Source organism: Myxine glutinosa, chromosome 3 (assembly GCF_964187855.1).
Source record: "Myxine glutinosa chromosome 3, kmMyxGlut1.1, whole genome shotgun sequence".
NCBI lineage: Eukaryota > Metazoa > Chordata > Myxini > Myxiniformes > Myxinidae > Myxine > Myxine glutinosa.
In genome coordinates this window covers 45,076,876-45,096,106 of record NC_136263.1, presented here as the reverse complement: position 1 = coordinate 45,096,106, position 19,231 = coordinate 45,076,876, and the positions used below count along the sequence as shown (strand labels likewise).

Genomic DNA, 19,231 nt, shown 5'->3' with positions numbered 1-19,231 from the left:
GCGGTGTATGGTTGGTTCATTGTTGACACGAAACATGTGGAATAAACCATTGTCTCAATGCAATCTCTTCACTTCCATGGTGACAGATAGTTTAGAGACTTGCAGTACTTCAAAATAATTTAATACTTACATTATTTGCTAACTGGTATCTCCACCCAGGTCATACTAACTATCCTCTTCAACTAAAGTATCAAACAATCCCGGCTACACCACTGTTAGACTTTTGGTCTTGTTTGTGATGAGATTGAGACCCAGATTATGGTCAATGGAGATGTAACTGGACTTGTCCTGAATTGCTCGAACCCACTCATGGATACAAGACTAATACCTCAGATGAATGAAAATAATATGAAACACAAACTCCTTTGTTTTATTTTGGGAACTTCATGGAGTTTTGCTTCACTAGTTTGTCCATAAAAACACTGTGGCCTAAACTCAGTATTACCGACATTACCATTTTTATTCACAGCAAAAATGTATTTACCGGACAATGCTGAGACATAAATTAGGAAAACTACATTTTGTTACCCTGTTTGTGGACAGCAAAACAATACATTTTTATGTCTCCGCCGTCGAATGAGCCAAAGCATTGTTTTGGGGTTCCCAGTTGGTCCGTGCTCAATTTTTGTTTTCACGATAACTTGTGAACCACTGAAAGGATTTTTAACAAACCTGGCGCAAAGGTGTATCATGATGCAAAGATGAACTGAAAAGGGTCAAAGGTCATGTGACCTTTCACTGAAAGTAGTAGATTTCACTAAAGGATTTTTTAACCAAACTTGGCATAATTATGGAATGTCATAAAAAGATGAAATTATTAAATTTGGCGTTTTAAAGGTCAAAGGTGACGTGCCCTTAGATTGAAGATCTGTGTTACTGCAATAACTTATGAACCACTCAAGAGATTTCAACACATGTATGGACTGTAATACAAAGGTGAATTGATTAAATTTGATATTGAACAGGTCAAAGGTCAAGTGCCCTGAGCAGCACAACATTTGAGAGCAGGGACATCGGGAGATCTGTGGTAGGGAGAGGGCTTGGGGGGGAGGAGGTGTGGGAATGGGGGGTGGGGGAGAAGTATAAAACACATGGACACTGCAAGGACTTCCAGGAAAGAAGTTGGTATTTCAAAAAAGTGGATCTGGGGTGAATTAACGGGGGTAGAAAAGATCAAGGTTTTTGATGGGGGAGGGAGATCAAAAGTAACAGTGGGTTGACATCTAACGTGGGCGGAGGCATATTATCCATTGACAAATTTGTGACAATTTCTACTTTCTAGTTCAGAGTATCTTGACTTAAATATCTGAAAATGGATAAAAAGTAAACTAAATTTGTACTCATTTGTTTCGTTTTCTTCAATCATACGTACACTTCTGGTCATGGACAAAAATCCTCTGCTACTTTGCCAGACGCCTCTCCATCTCTATGGAGATGGTCTTTAGCTGCTCCAAATATTGCCATCCTTCTCGCTGGGTTGACCATGGACCATTTTTAGCCCAAGTCTTTCACGAACTGGTGACAAAGCACCTCGTCTTCGTGAAAGAGACCCTTAGGGAACATTTTTACTGTCGTGTTTATAAATGATTTTTATGCAGTCCGTTGAACCCATGTTGGTGTAGTGCAAACTTGTTATTCTTGATCCCCCTCCTCTCCTGCTCATTCCGTGTCTGCCCAAGAGGAGTGTTTGCTCCTCAGGATCTCACGTGTGCATGCCGAAACTGTACCGCTATCTTCGAGCTTCTCTTCAATAAACCGTCAGACATTAAAGGATCCCGGTGTCTCGTTCTCTCGGCCACGCCACTTTATTGAGGAATGTTCTTGAAGCTGCTGTTCTTTCTTATCCTCCGTGCTAGTTAGCCTTCCCGTAGGATTCCCGAGCCTACTTTACTGGCACCATGAAATGTTTAAAGGCCACCATCGACCAATGCTGCCAGGCGAATCCCCACCTTAATAATCTTGTGATGGACGGGACACACATAGATTCCAGAGTGACAGTTTAGATCTAGGTCGAGATTCAAACCCATGCCAGATAGCTTAAAGGTACCCTTAAACCTTAAACCTTAAACCTTAAACCCTTAAACCTTAAACCCTTAAAGGTACCCTTAAACCTTAAACCCTTAAAGGTACCCTTAAACCTTAAACCTTAAAGGTACCCTTAAACCCTTAAACCTTAAACCCTTAAACCTTAAACCCTTAAACCTTAAACCCTTAAAGGATGCACGCACACCTCAAAGGTATCCCTCCCAGCCCTCTCCGTATCCTTTTAAAAAATTCTCATGAAATGAAATAGTTACACATTACTCCGATGTACTTTTTCTCCATAAACTACTGCGGGGGTCACTACTCCCTGTATTTGAAGGAGTTATCACAGCATTGACAGCCTCGGGTCTTTCGGACTCACCTCAGGAAAATAATTTTGGCAAAACGTGGTCTCATCATTTTATTGCAATAACATTATGTACATATCAAATTGAAACCCTTTGCAATATTGTAAGTCCAAAACGAGATTAATCCACCATTAGTAACTATTTTTATTTTTTTCGAAGAAACGTCTTTAGAAAAAAAATATGCCCTTAAATTTATTTATTTTAACAGAAAAAACCAGCTTACCTTGGGGTCCTCAAAACGTCGTGTTACCTATCGAGGGTTAAAGCGTTGAACAAGTAAACATGGAGATCATATTTAATTGATTAGTTGTTCAAATTTACTTATTTGTTTATTAACACGTAAATCTCACAGACCTGACTAGAACACGATGATAAAATGTTTACGAAACTATTTTCCAAGCCTGACCGCTCCAGTAGAAAAAACATGGAATTCCACTCTGGCACAAATAAACATGGAATTATACTCCAGTAGAAAAAACATGGAATTATACTCCAATAGAACCAAACATGGAATTCCACTCTGGCACAAATAAACATGGAATTCCACTCTGGCACAAATAAACATGGAATTATACTCCAATAGAACCAAACAGGGAATTCCACTCTGGCACAAATAAACATGGAATTATACTCCAATAGAACCAAACATGGAATTCCACTCTGGCACAAATAAACATGGAATTCCACTCTGGCACAAATAAACATGGAATTATACTCCAATAGAACCAAACATGGAATTCTGCTCCAGAAGAAACAAACATGGAATTTGGATTGCAAATGGAAACATGAGCAGATCCGTGTGCAACATGTTCATGTGACTTGGTGATGTGGTCACGTGACTTCATCCACCATAGCTCCCGATCCATCGGTACCTGGTGGGATGGATCAAGCTCTCCTGATTGGTGATGGATCACAGATCGACAAGACTGGTCATGCCGGTCTTCCTCCGATGCACTTGCAAAGTCCTTGTTTATTGTTCCAACACCTATTTTGCGGAAACTTTCCAGGTGTTTACCTCGTGGCATACCTGCCATTTTAACCACAATAAAGTAATTTGTACCAGAGATTCTGGAGCAAATCCTCCAACACCATCAGATCATTATTACCTTTGCCACCGGAGGTGGATGGACGTTATGTTTTCACTACTGTCTGTCCGTTTGTCTGTCCGTTTGTGAACAAAATATCTCAAAAAGTTGTGGACGGGTTCGGACGAAATTTGGCAGAGATGTAGCGAATGTGACAAGGACGAAATGATTAGATTTTGGTGAAGATCCGGATTCGGATCCGGCTACTAGAACTTTTAAAGTGAATCTTCACCATTGGGAGATCGGGCTAAAAACGATACATAGCAGGATATCTCAAAACGTTGTGGACGGATTTGGACGAAACTTGGTGGACAGGTTGGGTGTCTGACAAGGACTAATCGATTCGATTTTGGTGAAGATCTGAATATGGATTCGGATACAATAATTATTTAATTATTAAGTAATTCTTCACCTTTGGGAGATCGAGTGAAAAGCGACAAACTGTACAACATGATATTAAAAAAGTTATGGATGAGTTATGACTAAACTTGGTGAATGAGTTGGTTTGGTGACGAGAACAAGCCGATTAGATTTTGTTTCAGGTCCGAATCCAGATCCGGCCTATCATTGGGATACAAAGCAAAGTGTTCAGCCTGGTGGAGGTGTGCGCTCCACAGAGTGACCTTCTCGTTTCTGATGTTTTGTTCAGATTCCAGTGGAGCAGAAAATCCATGCAGGAAACTGTTTGGGATCTTTCGTGGAATCTTTCAAAATATGTAAATCAGTTTGAATGCATCAACATCTCCATGTCAGGTTGTTTGAGTTAAACATTTCATCATGACGAGAACCTTCGGCATGATAAGTGGCTTTATGATTGCATAGTGATCCCCACACCTGTCCCCCACCCCACACCCCATTCCCCGATACACATTCCCCCTCTCCACATCACAGACCGACTAACCACACAGAATGCGGTTTCACCACTTGTCACCCCAAAGATTCAATAACGATCCGGTCAATTTAAGTCAAATTGGGCCCAAACTAAAACTTATTGCGATGAGGAAAAATCATCTTGTGGCTCAGAGAGATCATTGCCAAACTACATATCAAAAGTGGAGATGAGGAGGACACAAGTCGGTATATAAATATACCTTCATAGGAACCTTCATCAGGTATTGTCCAGAAGTGAATTACTTTTCCAATGGCACATCGATCACAAATGTTACATTTCACATATCATTTGACATCACAGTAATTGTGTTATAATCGATTTTATTGTCACAGCAATAGATTCTGTCTTTGTACAAAACACAGAATCATTGGCCGTCAACTTTGATGCTGAAGCGGATCCTCTAAGAGTTTGTACAGATTACTCCCTGCACTCACTACACCCACATGGACAGTCCAGGCCGTGATTTCTGCAGCTGCATCTTGATGAACCAGTCAGTTTTACAGTTACAGCGGAAAACTCTGAGTAGCTCAACCTGGGCTGGTGGGAAGACTGACAGGAGCTGGTGGGAAGAATGACAGGAGCTGGTGGAAAGAATGACAGGAGCTGGTGGGAAGAATGACAGGAGCTGGTGGGAAGAATGACAGGAGCTGGTGGGAAGAATGACGAGCTGGTGGGAAGAATGACAGGAGCTGGTGGGAAGAATGACAGGAGCTGGTGGGAAGAATGACAGGAGCTGGTGGGAAGACTGGCAGCAGCTGGTGGGAAGACTGGGAGGAGCTGGTGGGAAGACTGGCAGGAGCTGGTGGGAAGACTGGCAGGAGCTGGTGGGAAGACTGGCAGGAGCTGGTGGGAAGAATGACAGGAGCTGGTGGGAAGAATGACAGGAGCTGGTGGGAAGAATGACAGGAGCTGGTGGGAAGACTGGGAGGAGCTGGTGGGAAGACTGGCAGGAGCTGGTGGGAAGACTGGCAGGAGCTGGTGGGAAGACTGGCAGGAGCTGGTGGGAAGAATGACAGGAGCTGGTGGGAAGAATGACAGGAGCTGGTGGAAAGACTGACAGGAGCTGGTGGAAAGAATGACAGGAGCTGGTGGGAAGAATGACAGGAGCTGGTGGAAAGACTGATAGGAGCTGGTGGGAAGAATGACAGGAGCTGGTGGGAAGAATGACAGGAGCTGGTGGAAAGACTGATAGGAGCTGGTGGGAAGAATGACAGGAGCTGGTGGGAAGAATGACAGGAGCTGGTGGGAAGAATGACAGGAGCTGGTGGAAAGACTGACAGGAGCTGGTGGAAAGAATGACAGGAGCTGGTGGGAAGAATGACAGGAGCTGGTGGGAAGAATGACGAGCTGGTGGGAAGAATGACAGGAGCTGGTGGGAAGAATGACAGGAGCTGGTGGGAAGAATGACAGGAGCTGGTGGGAAGACTGGCAGGAGCTGGTGGGAAGACTGGGAGGAGCTGGTGGGAAGACTGGCAGGAGCTGGTGGGAAGACTGGCAGGAGCTGGTGGGAAGACTGGCAGGAGCTGGTGGGAAGAATGACAGGAGCTGGTGGGAAGAATGACAGGAGCTGGTGGGAAGAATGACAGGAGCTGGTGGGAAGAATGACAGGAGCTGGTGGGAAGAATGACAGGAGCTGGTGGGAAGAATGACAGGAGCTGGTGGGAAGAATGACAGGAGCTGGTGGGAAGAATGACAGGAGCTGGTGGGAAGAATGGCAGGAGCTGGTGGGAAGAATGGCAGGAGCTGGTGGGAAGAATGGCAGGAGCTGGTGGGAAGAATGGCAGGAGCTGGTGGGAAGAATGGCAGGAGCTGGTGGGAAGAATGGAAGGAGCTGGTGGGAAGAATGACAGGAGCTGGTGGGAAGAATGACAGGAGCTGGTGGGAAGACTGACAGGAGCTGGTGGGAAGAATGACAGGAGCTGGTGGGAAGACTGACAGGAGCTGGTGGGAAGACTGACAGGAGCTGGTGGGAAGACTGACAGGAGCTGGTGGGAAGACTGACAGGAGCTGGTGGGAAGACTGACAGGAGCTGGTGGGAAGACTGACAGGAGCTGGTGGGAAGACTGACAGGAGCTGGTGGGAAGACTGACAGGAGCTGGTGGGAAGACTGACAGGAGGTGGTGGGAAGACTGACAGGAGGTGGTGGGAAGACTGACAGGAGGTTGTGGGAAGACTGACAGGAGCTGGTGGGAAGAATGACAGGAACTGGTGGGAAGAATGACAGGAGCTGGTGGGAGGACTGACAGGAGCTGGGGGGAAGACTGACAGGAGCTGGTGGGAAGAATGACAGGAGCTGGTGGGAAGAATGACAGGAGCTGGTGGGAAGAATGACAGGAGCTGGTGAGAAGAATGACAGGAGCTGGGGGGAAGACTGACAGGAGCTGGTGGGAAGAATGACAGGAGCTGGTGGGAAGAATGACAGGAGCTGGTGGAAAGACTGATAGGAGCTGGTGGGAAGAATGACAGGAGCTGGTGGGAAGACTGATAGGAGCTGGTGGGAAGAATGACAGGAGCTGGTGGAAAGACTGACAGGAGCTGGTGGAAAGAATGACAGGAGCTGGTGGGAAGAATGACAGGAGCTGGTGGGAAGAATGACGAGCTGGTGGGAAGAATGACAGGAGCTGGTGGGAAGAATGACAGGAGCTGGTGGGAAGAATGACAGGAGCTGGTGGGAAGACTGGCAGGAGCTGGTGGGAAGACTGGCAGGAGCTGGTGGGAAGACTGGCAGGAGCTGGTGGGAAGACTGGCAGGAGCTGGTGGGAAGAATGACAGGAGCTGGTGGGAAGAATGACAGGAGCTGGTGTGAAGAATGACAGGAGCTGGTGGGAAGAATGACAGGAGCTGGTGGGAAGAATGACAGGAGCTGGTGGGAAGAATGACAGGAGCTGGTGGGAAGAATGACAGGAGCTGGTGGGAAGAATGGCAGGAGCTGGTGGGAAGAATGGCAGGAGCTGGTGGGAACAATGGCAGGAGCTGGTGGGAAGAATGGCAGGAGCTGGTGGGAAGAATGGCAGGAGCTGGTGGGAAGAATGACAGGAGCTGGTGGGAAGAATGACAGGAGCTGGTGGGAAGACTGACAGGAGCTGGTGGGAAGACTGACAGGAGCTGGTGGGAAGAATGACAGGAGCTGGTGGGAAGACTGACAGGAGCTGGTGGGAAGACTGACAGGAGCTGGTGGGAAGACTGACAGGAGCTGGTGGGAAGACTGACAGGAGGTGGTGGGAAGACTGACAGGAGGTGGTGGGAAGACTGACAGGAGGTTGTGGGAAGACTGACAGGAGCTGGTGGGAAGAATGACAGGAACTGGTGGGAAGAATGACAGGAGCTGGTGGGAGGACTGACAGGAGCTGGGGGGAAGACTGACAGGAGCTGGTGGGAAGAATGACAGGAACTGGTGGGAAGAATGACAGGAGCTGGTGGGAAGAATGACAGGAGCTGGTGGGAAGAATGACAGGAGCTGGTGGGAAGAATGACAGGAGCTGGGGGGAAGACTGACAGGAGCTGGTGGGAAGAATGACAGGAGCTGGTGGGAAGAATGACAGGAGCTGGTGGGAAGACTGACAGGAGCTGGTGGGAAGAATGACAGGAGCTGGTGGGAAGAATGACAGGAGCTGGTGGGAAGAATGACAGGAGCTGGTGGGAGGACTGACAGGAGCTGGGGGGAAGACTGACAGGAGCTGGTGGGAAGAATGACAGGAACTGGTGGGAAGACTGACAGGAGCTGGTGGGAAGAATGACAGGAGCTGGTGGGAAGAATGACAGGAGCTGGTGGGAAGAATGACAGGAGCTGGTGGGAAGAATGACAGGAGCTGGTGGGAAGAACGACAGGAGCTGGTGGGAAGAACGACAGGAGCTGGTGGGAAGAACGACAGGAGCTGGTGGGAAGAACGACAGGAGCTGGTGGGAAGAACGACAGGAGCTGGTTGGAAGAACGACAGGAGCTGGTGGGAAGAACGACAGGAGCTGGTGGGAAGAACGACAGGAGCTGGTGGGAAGAACGACAGGAGCTGGTGGGAAGAACGACAGGAGGTGGTGGGAAGAACGACAGGAGGTGGTGGGAAGAACGACAGGAGCTGGTGGGAAGAACGACAGGAGCTGGTGGGAAGAACGACAGGAGCTGGTGGGAAGAACGACAGGAGCTGGTGGGAAGAACGACAGGAGCTGGTGGGAAGAACGACAGGAGCTGGTGGGAAGAACGACAGGAGCTGGTGGGAAGAACGACAGGAGCTGGTGGGAAGAACGACAGGAGCTGGTCGGAAGAACGACAGGAGCTGGTGGGAAGAACGACAGGTGCTGGTGGGAAGAACGACAGGAGCTGGTGGGAAGAATGACAGGCGCTGGTGGGAAGAATGACAGGAGCTGGTGGGCAGAATGACAGGAGTGGGTGGGAAGACTGACAGGAGGTAGTTGTGTTTAGAGATGAAAGGTGTGTGTGTTTGGAGATGACAAGGGTAGTTGTGTTTAGAGATGACAAGGGAAGTTGTGTTTAGAGATGACAAGGGGAGTTGTGTTTCGAGATGACAAGCGAAGTTGTGTTTGGAGATGACAAGCGAAGTTGTGTTTGGAGATGACAAGCGAAGTTGTGTTTAGAGATGACAAGGGGAGTTGTGTTTAGAGATGACAAGGGGAGTTGTGTTTAGCGATGACAAGCGAAGTTGTGTTTAGAGATGACAAGGGTAGTTGTGTTTAGAGATGACAAGGGTAGTTGTGTTTAGAGATGACAAGGGGAGTTGTGTTTAGAGATGACAAGCAAAGTTGTGTTTAGAGATGACAAGGGTAGTTGTGTTTAGAGATGACAAGGGTAGTTGTGTTTAGAGATGACAAGGGGTAGTTGTGTTTAGAGATGACAAGCGAAGTTGTGTTTAGAGATGACAAGGGTAGTTGTGTTTGGAGATGACAAGGGTAGTTGTGTTTAGAGATGACAAGGGTAGTTGAGTTTAGAGATGACAAGGGTAGTTGTGTTTAGAGATGACAAGGGAAGTTGTGTTTAGAGATAACAAGGGGAGTTGTGTTTAGAGATGACAAGGGGAGTTGTGTTTAGAGATGACAAGGGAAGTTGTGTTTAGAGATGACAAGGGTGGTTGTGTTTAGAGATGACAAGGGGAGTTGTGTTTAGAGATGACAAGGGTAGTTGTGTTTAGAGATGTCAGGGGGGAGTCGTGTTTGGAGATGTCAGGGGGGAGTTGTGTTTGGAGATGACAAGGGGAGTTGTGTTTAGAGATGACAAGCGAAGTTGTGTTTGGAGATGACAAGGGTAGTTGTGTTTAGAGATGACAAGCGAAGTTGTGTTTGGAGATGACAAGGGTAGTTGTGTTTAGAGATGACAAAGGTAGTTGTGTTTGGAGATGACAAAGGTAGTTGTGTTTGGAGATGACAAGCGAAGTTGTGTTTGGAGATGACAAGCGAAGTTGTGTTTAGAGATGACAAGGGGAGTTGTGTTTAGAGATGACAAGGGGAGTTGTGTTTAGAGATGACAAGGGAAGTTGTGTTTAGAGATGACAAGGGTAGTTGTGTTTGGAGATGACAAGGGTAGTTGTGTTTGGAGATGACAAGGGTAGTTGTGTTTAGAGATGACAAGGGTAGTTGTGTTTAGAGATGACAAGGGTAGTTGTGTTTGGAGATGACAAGGGTAGTTGTGGTTAGAGATGACAAGGGTAGTTGTGTTTAGAGATGACAAAGGTAGTTGTGTTTGGAGATGACAAGCGAAGTTGTGTTTAGAGATGACAAGGGGAGTTGTGTTTAGAGATGACAAGGGGAGTTGTGTTTAGAGATGACAAGGGAAGTTGTGTTTAGAGATGACAAGGGTAGTTGTGTTTAGAGATGACAAGGGGTAGTTGTGTTTAGAGATGACAAGGGGTAGTTGTGTTTAGAGATGACAAGGGGAGTTGTGTTTAGAGATGACAAGCGAAGTTGTGTTTAGAGATGACAAGGGTAGTTGTGTTTAGAGATGACAAGGGTAGTTGTGTTTAGAGATGACAAGGGTAGTTGTGTTTAGAGATGACAAGGGTAGTTGTGTTTAGAGATGACAAGGGTAGTTGTGTTTGGAGATGACAAGGGTAGTTGTGTTTAGAGATGACAAGGGTAGTTGAGTTTAGAGATGACAAGGGTAGTTGTGTTTAGAGATGACAAGGGAAGTTGTGTTTAGAGATGACAAGGGGGGTTGTGTTTAGAGATGACAAGGGTGGTTGTGTTTAGAGATGACAAGGGGCGTTGTGTTTAGAGATGTCAGGGGGGAGTCGTGTTTGGAGATGTCAGGGGGGAGTCGTGTTTGGAGCTGACAAGGGGAGTCGTGTTTAGAGATGACAAGGGTAGTCGTGTTTCGAGATGTCAGGGGGGAGTCGTGTTTGGAGATGTCAGGGGGGAGTCGTGTTTGGAGATGTCAGGGGGGAGTCGTGTTTGGAGATGTCAGGGGGGAGTCGTGTTTGGAGATGACAAGGGTAGTTGTGTTTGGAGATGACAAGGGTAGTCGTGTTTGGAGATGACAAGGGGAGTCGTGTTTAGAGATGACAAGGGGAGTTGTGTTTCGAGATGACAAGGGTAGTTGTGTTTGGAGATGACAAGGGTAGTTGTGTTTAGAGATGACAAGGGGAGTTGTGTTTAGAGATGACAAGGGGAGTTGTGTTTAGAGATGACAAGGGGAGTTGTGTTTAGAGATGACAAGGGGAGTTGTGTTTAGAGATGACAAGGGTAGTTGTGTTTGGAGATGACAAGGGGAGTTGTGTTTAGAGATGACAAGGGGAGTTGTGTTTAGAGATGACAAGGGTAGTTGTGTTTGGAGATGACAAGGGTAGTTGTGTTTGGAGATGACAAGGGTAGTTGTGTTTAGAGATGACAAGGGTAGTTGTGTTTAGAGATGACAAGGGGAGTTGTGTTTAGAGATGACAAGGGGAGTTGTGTTTGGAGATGACAAGGGTAGTTGTGTTTAGAGATGACAAGGGGAGTTGTGTTTAGAGATGACAAGGGTAGTTGTGTTTAGAGATGACAAGGGTAGTTGTTTTTAGAGATGACAAGGGAAGTTGTGTTTAGAGATGACAAGGGTAGTTGTGTTTAGAGATGACAAGGGTAGTTGTTTTTAGAGATGACAAGGGGAGTTGTGTTTAGAGATGACAAGGGGAGTTGTTTTTAGAGATGACAAGGGTAGTTGTTTTTAGAGATGACAAGGGGAGTTGTGTTTAGAGATGACAAGAGTAGTTGTGTTTAGAGATGACAAGTGAAGTTGTGTTTAGAGATGACAAGGGTAGTTGTGTTTGGAGATGACAAGGGTAGTTGTGTTTAGAGATGACAAGGGTAGTTGAGTTTAGAGATGACAAGGGTAGTTGTGTTTAGAGATGACAAGGGAAGTTGTGTTTAGAGATGACAAGGGGGGTTGTGTTTAGAGATGACAAGGGTGGTTGTGTTTAGAGATGACAAGGGGCGTTGTGTTTAGAGATGTCAGGGGGGAGTCGTGTTTGGAGATGTCAGGGGGGAGTCGTGTTTGGAGCTGACAAGGGGAGTCGTGTTTAGAGATGACAAGGGTAGTCGTGTTTCGAGATGTCAGGGGGGAGTCGTGTTTGGAGATGTCAGGGGGGAGTCGTGTTTGGAGATGTCAGGGGGGAGTCGTGTTTGGAGATGTCAGGGGGGAGTCGTGTTTGGAGATGACAAGGGTAGTTGTGTTTGGAGATGACAAGGGTAGTCGTGTTTGGAGATGACAAGGGGAGTCGTGTTTAGAGATGACAAGGGGAGTTGTGTTTCGAGATGACAAGGGTAGTTGTGTTTGGAGATGACAAGGGTAGTTGTGTTTAGAGATGACAAGGGTAGTTGTGTTTAGAGATGACAAGGGGAGTTGTGTTTAGAGATGACAAGGGGAGTTGTGTTTAGAGATGACAAGGGTAGTTGTGTTTGGAGATGACAAGGGGAGTTGTGTTTAGAGATGACAAGGGGAGTTGTGTTTAGAGATGACAAGGGTAGTTGTGTTTGGAGATGACAAGGGTAGTTGTGTTTGGAGATGACAAGGGTAGTTGTGTTTAGAGATGACAAGGGGAGTTGTGTTTAGAGATGACAAGGGGAGTTGTGTTTGGAGATGACAAGGGTAGTTGTGTTTAGAGATGACAAGGGGAGTTGTGTTTAGAGATGACAAGGGTAGTTGTGTTTAGAGATGACAAGGGTAGTTGTTTTTAGAGATGACAAGGGAAGTTGTGTTTAGAGATGACAAGGGTAGTTGTGTTTAGAGATGACAAGGGTAGTTGTTTTTAGAGATGACAAGGGAAGTTGTGTTTAGAGATGACAAGGGTAGTTGTGTTTAGAGATGACAAGGGTAGTTGTTTTTAGAGATGACAAGGGAAGTTGTGTTTAGAGATGACAAGGGGAGTTGTTTTTAGAGATGACAAGGGTAGTTGTTTTTAGAGATGACAAGGGAAGTTGTTTTTAGAGATGACAAGGGTAGTTGTTTTTAGAGATGACAAGGGAAGTTGTGTTTAGAGATGACAAGGGTAGTTGTGTTTAGAGATGACAAGGGAAGTTGTGTTTAGAGATGAAAGGTGTGTGTGTTTAGAGATGACAAGGGTAGTTGTGTTTAGAGATGACAAGGGTAGTTGTGTTTAGAGATGACAAGGGTAGTTGTGTTTAGAGATGAAAGGTGTATGTGTTTAGAGATGACAAGGGTAGTTGTGTTTAGAGATGACAAGGGAAGTTGTGTTTAGAGATGAAAGGTGTGTGTGTTTGGAGATGTCAAGGGTAGTTGTGTTTAGAGATGACAAGGGTAGTTGTGTTTAGAGATGACAAGGGTAGTTGTGTTTAGAGATGACAAGGGAAGTTGTGTTTAGAGATGAAAGGTGTGTGTGTTTGGAGATGACAAGGGTAGTTGTGTATAGAGATGACAAGGGTAGTTGTGTTTAGAGATGAAAGGTGTGTGTGTTTGGAGATGACAAGGGAAGTTGTGTTTAGAGATGACAAGGGAAGTTGTGTTTAGAGATGACAAGGGAAGTTGTGTTTAGAGATGAAAGGTGTGTGTGTTTGGAGATGACAAGGGTAGTTGTGTTTAGAGATGACAAGGGAAGTTGTGTTTAGAGATGAAAGGTGTGTGTGTTTGGAGATGACAAGGGAAGTTGTGTTTAGAGATGACAAGGGAAGTTGTGTTTAGAGATGAAAGGTGTGTGTGTTTAGAGATGACAAGGGAAGTTGTGTTTAGAGATGAAAGGTGTGTGTGTTTGGAGATGACAAGGGAAGTTGTGTTTAGAGATGACAAGGGTAGTTGTGTTTAGAGATGACAAGGGTAGTTGTGTTTAGAGATTAAAGGTGTGTGTGTTTGGAGATGACAAGGGTAGTTGTGTTTAGAGATGACAAGGGTAGTTGTGTTTAGAGATGAAAGGTGTGTGTGTTTGGAGATGACAAGGGTAGTTGTGTTTAGAGATGACAAGGGAAGTTGTGTTTAGAGATGAAAGGTGTGTGTGTGTTTAGAGATGACAAGGGAAGTTGTGTTTAGAGATGAAAGGTGTGTGTGTTTAGAGATGACAAGGGAAGTTGTGTTTAGAGATGAAAGGTGTGTGTGTTTAGAGATGACAAGGGTAGTTGTGTTTAGAGATGACAAGGGAAGTTGTGTTTAGAGATGAAAGGTGTGTGTGTTTAGAGATGACAAGGGAAGTTGTGTTTAGAGATGACAAGGGTAGTTGTGTTTAGAGATGACAAGGGCAGTTGTGTTTAGAGATTAAAGGTGTGTGTGTTTGGAGATGACAAGGGTAGTTGTGTTTAGAGATTAAAGGTGTGTGTGTTTGGAGATGACAAGGGTAGTTGTGTTTAGAGATGACAAGGGTAGTTGTGTTTAGAGATGAAAGGTGTGTGTGTTTGGAGATGACAAGGGAAGTTGTGTTTAGAGATGAAAGGTGTGTGTGTTTGGAGATGACAAGGGAAGTTGTGTTTAGAGATGAAAGGTGTGTGTGTTTGGAGATGACAAGGGAAGTTGTGTTTGGAGATGACAAGGGAAGTTGTGTTTAGAGATGAAAGGTGTGTGTGTTTGGAGATGACAAGGGTAGTTGTGTTTGGAGATGACAAGGGAAGTTGTGTTTAGAGATGAAAGGTGTGTGTGTTTGGAGATGACAAGGGTAGTTGTGTTTGGAGATGACAAGGGAATTTGTGTTTAGAGATGAAAGGTGTGTGTGTTTGGAGATGACAAGGGTAGTTGTTTGGAGATGACAAGGGTAGTTGTGTTTAGAGATGAAAGGTGTGTGTGTTTGGAGATGAGGGGGAGTCAAAAAAATGTTTTACTCCAACGTTTCCCCTCTGATCGTGAATCACAATTCCTCACAGGTGTATCATCTGTCTATATCGATCTCGGTATCGCATATTCTCTTTTACATGTTCCTTTCCAGTAACATTAAGGTTTTTGATTTGGAAAATTTTCCCAAGCAAAAACTTTTTGACCATCCCCCATATGAAATTTAAACTTGGGATCGCAGGATCATGAGGTGAGTTTTTAGTTGGAATCACCAAACACGCCCTCTGCATTATGGGTAATGTGGTTGTGTTGTTCTCCAGCTGGTGCTGTTCTGATATTTTCTGTCTGACACCGAACTGTTCCGCACCGTGTGTGCTGCAGCCAAAGCCGTGGGTTCGTGTGGCCTCGTGAAACATCTGGTGAACATCCTCAACTTCAAACCACTGCAGGAGAGACTCGATGAGCCGGTAAGAAAATCGTCTCTTGGATTGAGCCTTATTATGTAATTATATAACGTTTATACAATGAACTACAATTAGTTACAAAAACAAACGAGATGGTATTCATATAATACTTTCAATGCGCAGTCTACTTGGTGTCAGCCAACTCTTCTGTTTTTGAAGGGTTTTTGTCTTTGATTCAATATGCCTGCTTGACCACGTGAGCGATGACATCATAAATTTATATTCTCTAATATAATTGTTGCGAAGATCACGTCAAATAAATTTCAAACTGATCAGACGAAGCGTTGTCCCTGTCGAATTATGACGTCATTACGAAGGCACCAATGACGTCATCATTAAAATATCTTATTCCCCATGGGGAGTACTTGACAATGAGCCATGTTTCAATTTTTTGCATGGTGGTTTCAGAGATATATAGGGGCAGAGTTTTTCCAAGTTGTTGCCCATACCACGTGACCGATGACATCATAATTCTGAATAAAAATATATACAGGCGGAGACGCTCCTTTGGTAAAATGTATTGTCAATCGGACCAAGGGTTGCCAAGAAAATGAATTTTAAAAATGCAGACACGCATGTACGCAACGCCAAATGAAATCACATGTACGCACCCGAAGACCTAACCCTCATTTTCGCTTCGAGGGCGCCGGGTAACTATTGTGCAAAACACTCTGTGCTTATCATGAGGGTGACTAACTCCTGCACATCGGGTAATGCAGCAAGGATCCCAGGGGCGGATCCAGGAATATCAAGATGGGGGGTGGGGGGGGGAGTGGTGCATGTGACAAAAGCCCTACGGGGGGGGGGGGCTAAGGGGGGTGTGGGTGTCCTCCTCCAGGAAATTTTTAAAAATTGATCGTCAGAAACAGCATTCCGCACGTTCTTGGAAGTTTCTGCAGTTCCTTGCGTTCTTCCCTGGTCCAACAGTTCAACAGATTCGCGATGACTAATGGTCAGATAGAGGAACTGGTGAAACGACTTGCCCAGCTGTTCCTTCTGCTATAAGTTGATGAATTGTGTGTGTGTGTGTGTGTGTGTGTGTGTGTGTGTGTGTGTGTGTGTGTGTGTGTGTGTGTGTGTGTGTGTGTGTGTGTGTGTGTGTGTGTGTGTGTGTGTGTGTGTGTGTGTGTGTGTGTGTGTGTGTGTGTGTGTGTGTGTGTGTGTGTGTGTGTGTGTGTGTGTGTGTGTGTGTGTGTGAAGTTCTACTGGCGCTTTCTGATATGGAATTTCTGATTTGTGTAGTTCTCGCGAAATGATTGCTATGATCTCCTGAGGTAATTAGGCTAATTAACTACAAAGAATCAAGAAGGATTCCCATGTTTCTAAACGCACGCCATAGAGCCTGGTGTTGGCTTAGCGGTCAGGGTGCGGCTTGGGATCCTAGGATCCTGGGTTCGAATCCCGGTGGATCACTGAAGTAACACCAAGGTGGTTGACTCAGCCTGTCATCCTTCCGAGGTCGGCAAATTGAGTACCAGTTCACTGGTAATTCCCTGTGTGTCGCAAGAGGCGACTAACAGTGTTGGCGGCAGGAAGGGCATCCGGCCATAAAACATTGCTTCAAAAAGGGGACCAAGATGCCCGAAAAAAGGTCAACCTCTGCTCTGCGGGGAAAAATGACCTCTAAAGGTGGTTCTAAACGCACGCCATGTTAAGGTGTATGGAGTCGTTTAATAGGTGCTGGGCAAAGCCTGGCACCACCATGCGCCGAGGTTGTGAAGCTCAGGGCAGGGGGTTCTGCCCACAAAGCCCGGCACCACCATGCACCCAGGTTGTGAAGCTCAAAGCAGGGGGTTCTCCCCACAAAGCCCGGCACCACCATGCGCCCAGGTTGTGAAGCTCAAGGCAGGGGGTTCTGCCCACAAAGCCCGGCACCACCATGCGCCCAGGTTGTGAAGCTCAGAGCAGGGGGTTCTGCCCACAAAGCCCGGCACCACCAGCGCCCAGGTTGTGAAGCTCAGGGCAGGGGGTTCTCCCCACAAAGCCCGGCACCGCCATGCGCCGAGGTTGTGAAGCTCAGGCAGGGGGTTCTGCCCACAAAGCCCGGCACCACCATGCGCCCAGGTTGTGAAGCTCAAAGCGGGGGGTTCTCCCCACAAAGCCCGGCACCACCATGCGCCCAGGTTGTGAGGCTCAGGGCAGGGGGTTCTGCCCACAAAGCCCGGCACCACCATGCGCCCAGGTTGTGAAGCTCAAAGCAGGGGGTTCTGCCCACAAAGCCCGGCACCACCATGCACCCAGGTTGTGAAGCTCAGGGCAGGGGGTTCTCCCCACAAAGCCTGGCACCACCATGCGCCCAGGTTGTGAAGCTCAGGGCAGGGGGTTCTGCCCACAAAGCCCGGCACCACCATGCGCCCAGGTTGTGAAGCTCAGGGCAGGGGGTTCTCCCCACAAAGCCCGGCACCACCAAGCGCCCAGGTTTGTGAAGCTCAGGGCAGGGGGTTCTGCCCACAAAGCCCGGCACCACCATGCGCCCAGGTTGTGAAGCTCAGGGCAGGGGGTTCTGCCCACAAAGCCCGGCACCACCATGCGCCCAGGTTGTGAAGCTCAGGGCAGGGGGTTCTGCCCACAAAGCCCGGCACCACCATGCACCCAGGTTGTGAAGCTCAGGGCAGGGGGTTCTCCCCACAAAGCCCGGCACCACCATGCGCCCAGGTTGTGAAGCTCAGGGCAGGGGTTCTGCCCACAAAGCCCGGCACCACCATGCGCCCAGGTTGTGAAGCTCAGGGCAGGGGGTTCTCCCCACAAAGCCCGGCACCACCATGCGCCCAGGTTGTGAAGCTCAGGGCAGGGGTTCTGCCCACAAAGCCCGGCACCACCATGCGCCCAGGTTGTGAAGCTCAGGGCAGGGGGTTCTCCCCACAAAAGAGATCAGATAGGACAGCGGAATGTGAATTATTTTATTAATCGTAAATTATACTATTTTGGAATAGACGGCGCTTGTGTTTTCGAATGAAAATGTCACACGCATCATGTGCGGATATGGTGAAGTCATGGTGTATGTTCATGAGGGCCAGAGATGCCATCCGACTTTCTCCCATGGAATATCTTAGGTAGGTCTTCAGACGACGCAGGTAAGAAAATGAGCGTTCGTCCTCAGAGGAGCCGACAGGGAGGGTGCATCAAATATGGAGTAGGGCTTTGATGGATGGAAATTCGTCTCCATCTACTGCGCAGAAACAATCCATGAATGTGCTTGGAAGCGTGTTGTTGGGCTTCCTTCTCCAAAACATCTGCCAGTCTCTAAGCTCATTTATCAGTCCTGCTGGATGTTCCATGTCGTTTTTCCAACGCAACAGCTTCTGATGTAGAGCTGGAATGTCGCAGGTATCTGGGATTATTGCAGATGGCATCAGCAGAAACAGATCACTACCTTCGCGATTTTCAGCACAGAATCAGGTGTCCATTTCCTGGCTGAGGTGGTCGAGAAATGGAATGCACATGTTTCTGAGGTGGAAGAGCAAGGGAGTATTGTATTGGCGGCAGTGTGGATTTGTCGTTTTACAACTCTCGGCATTACATCCATGCCGTTACGTTGAAGAGGGGGGGGGGCCTGCACCCTCCTTCCTGATCGAAGGGGGGGTGCGCACCCTCTGCACCCCCCCCCCCTGGATCCGCCTCTGGATCCTCCAGTGAAGTGTATTGGAGATGAAGAAGAGGATACCAGTTAGTAGTTTTGTAAAAGGCAATGCATTCAACACCGTTCCTCACTACTCATGTAAAAGTGTAGTTCTTCATGCACCATGTAAGATAACTGCTTTATTTGTCAAGCAATAGCGGTATTGCGTGCTCTCGCGAGATCTCGCTCATTCCCGTTTGAGTCGCAGTTGCTTCTCCCTTAAGCCTTAACTCGAGCTTCAAGACGGTCTGATGTTACTTTCTTTGAAACCACAACTCTAGCGGTATTCAATAACCACAACCCTAGAGGTGTTCATAAACCACCAACTCTCGAGGTATTCATTAACCACAACTCTGAAGGTGTTTATTAACCACAACTCTGAAGGTGTTCATTAACCACAACTCTGGAGGAGAAGAAGAAGCTCATTTGTTTCTCGATGTGTTACGGATTTATGTGAATTTATGTGAATTACAATTCAGGTCATTGCTTATTAATGTGTAGTCGATTAAAGGTTGTTGTGATTAAAGGGTCAGGAGCCCTTCTGGGGAAAAGGAGACCGGAAATGGAAGAAGAAAAGACACGAGGTCCGGGA

General features: G+C 46.9%; 1 protein-coding gene across 1 annotated transcript in view; it reads left to right on the top strand.

Annotated features, from left to right (window-relative positions):
* The window catches only part of LOC137423622 (uncharacterized), a 207,820-nt gene that overhangs the window by 91,028 nt on the left and 97,561 nt on the right, over nt 1-19,231 (top strand). Inside the window, exon 5 of the mRNA XM_078773960.1 lies at nt 14,938-15,023. Coding sequence (XP_078630086.1) covers nt 14,938-15,023 — 86 coding nt within the window. The remainder of the gene's footprint in view (nt 1-14,937; nt 15,024-19,231) is intronic.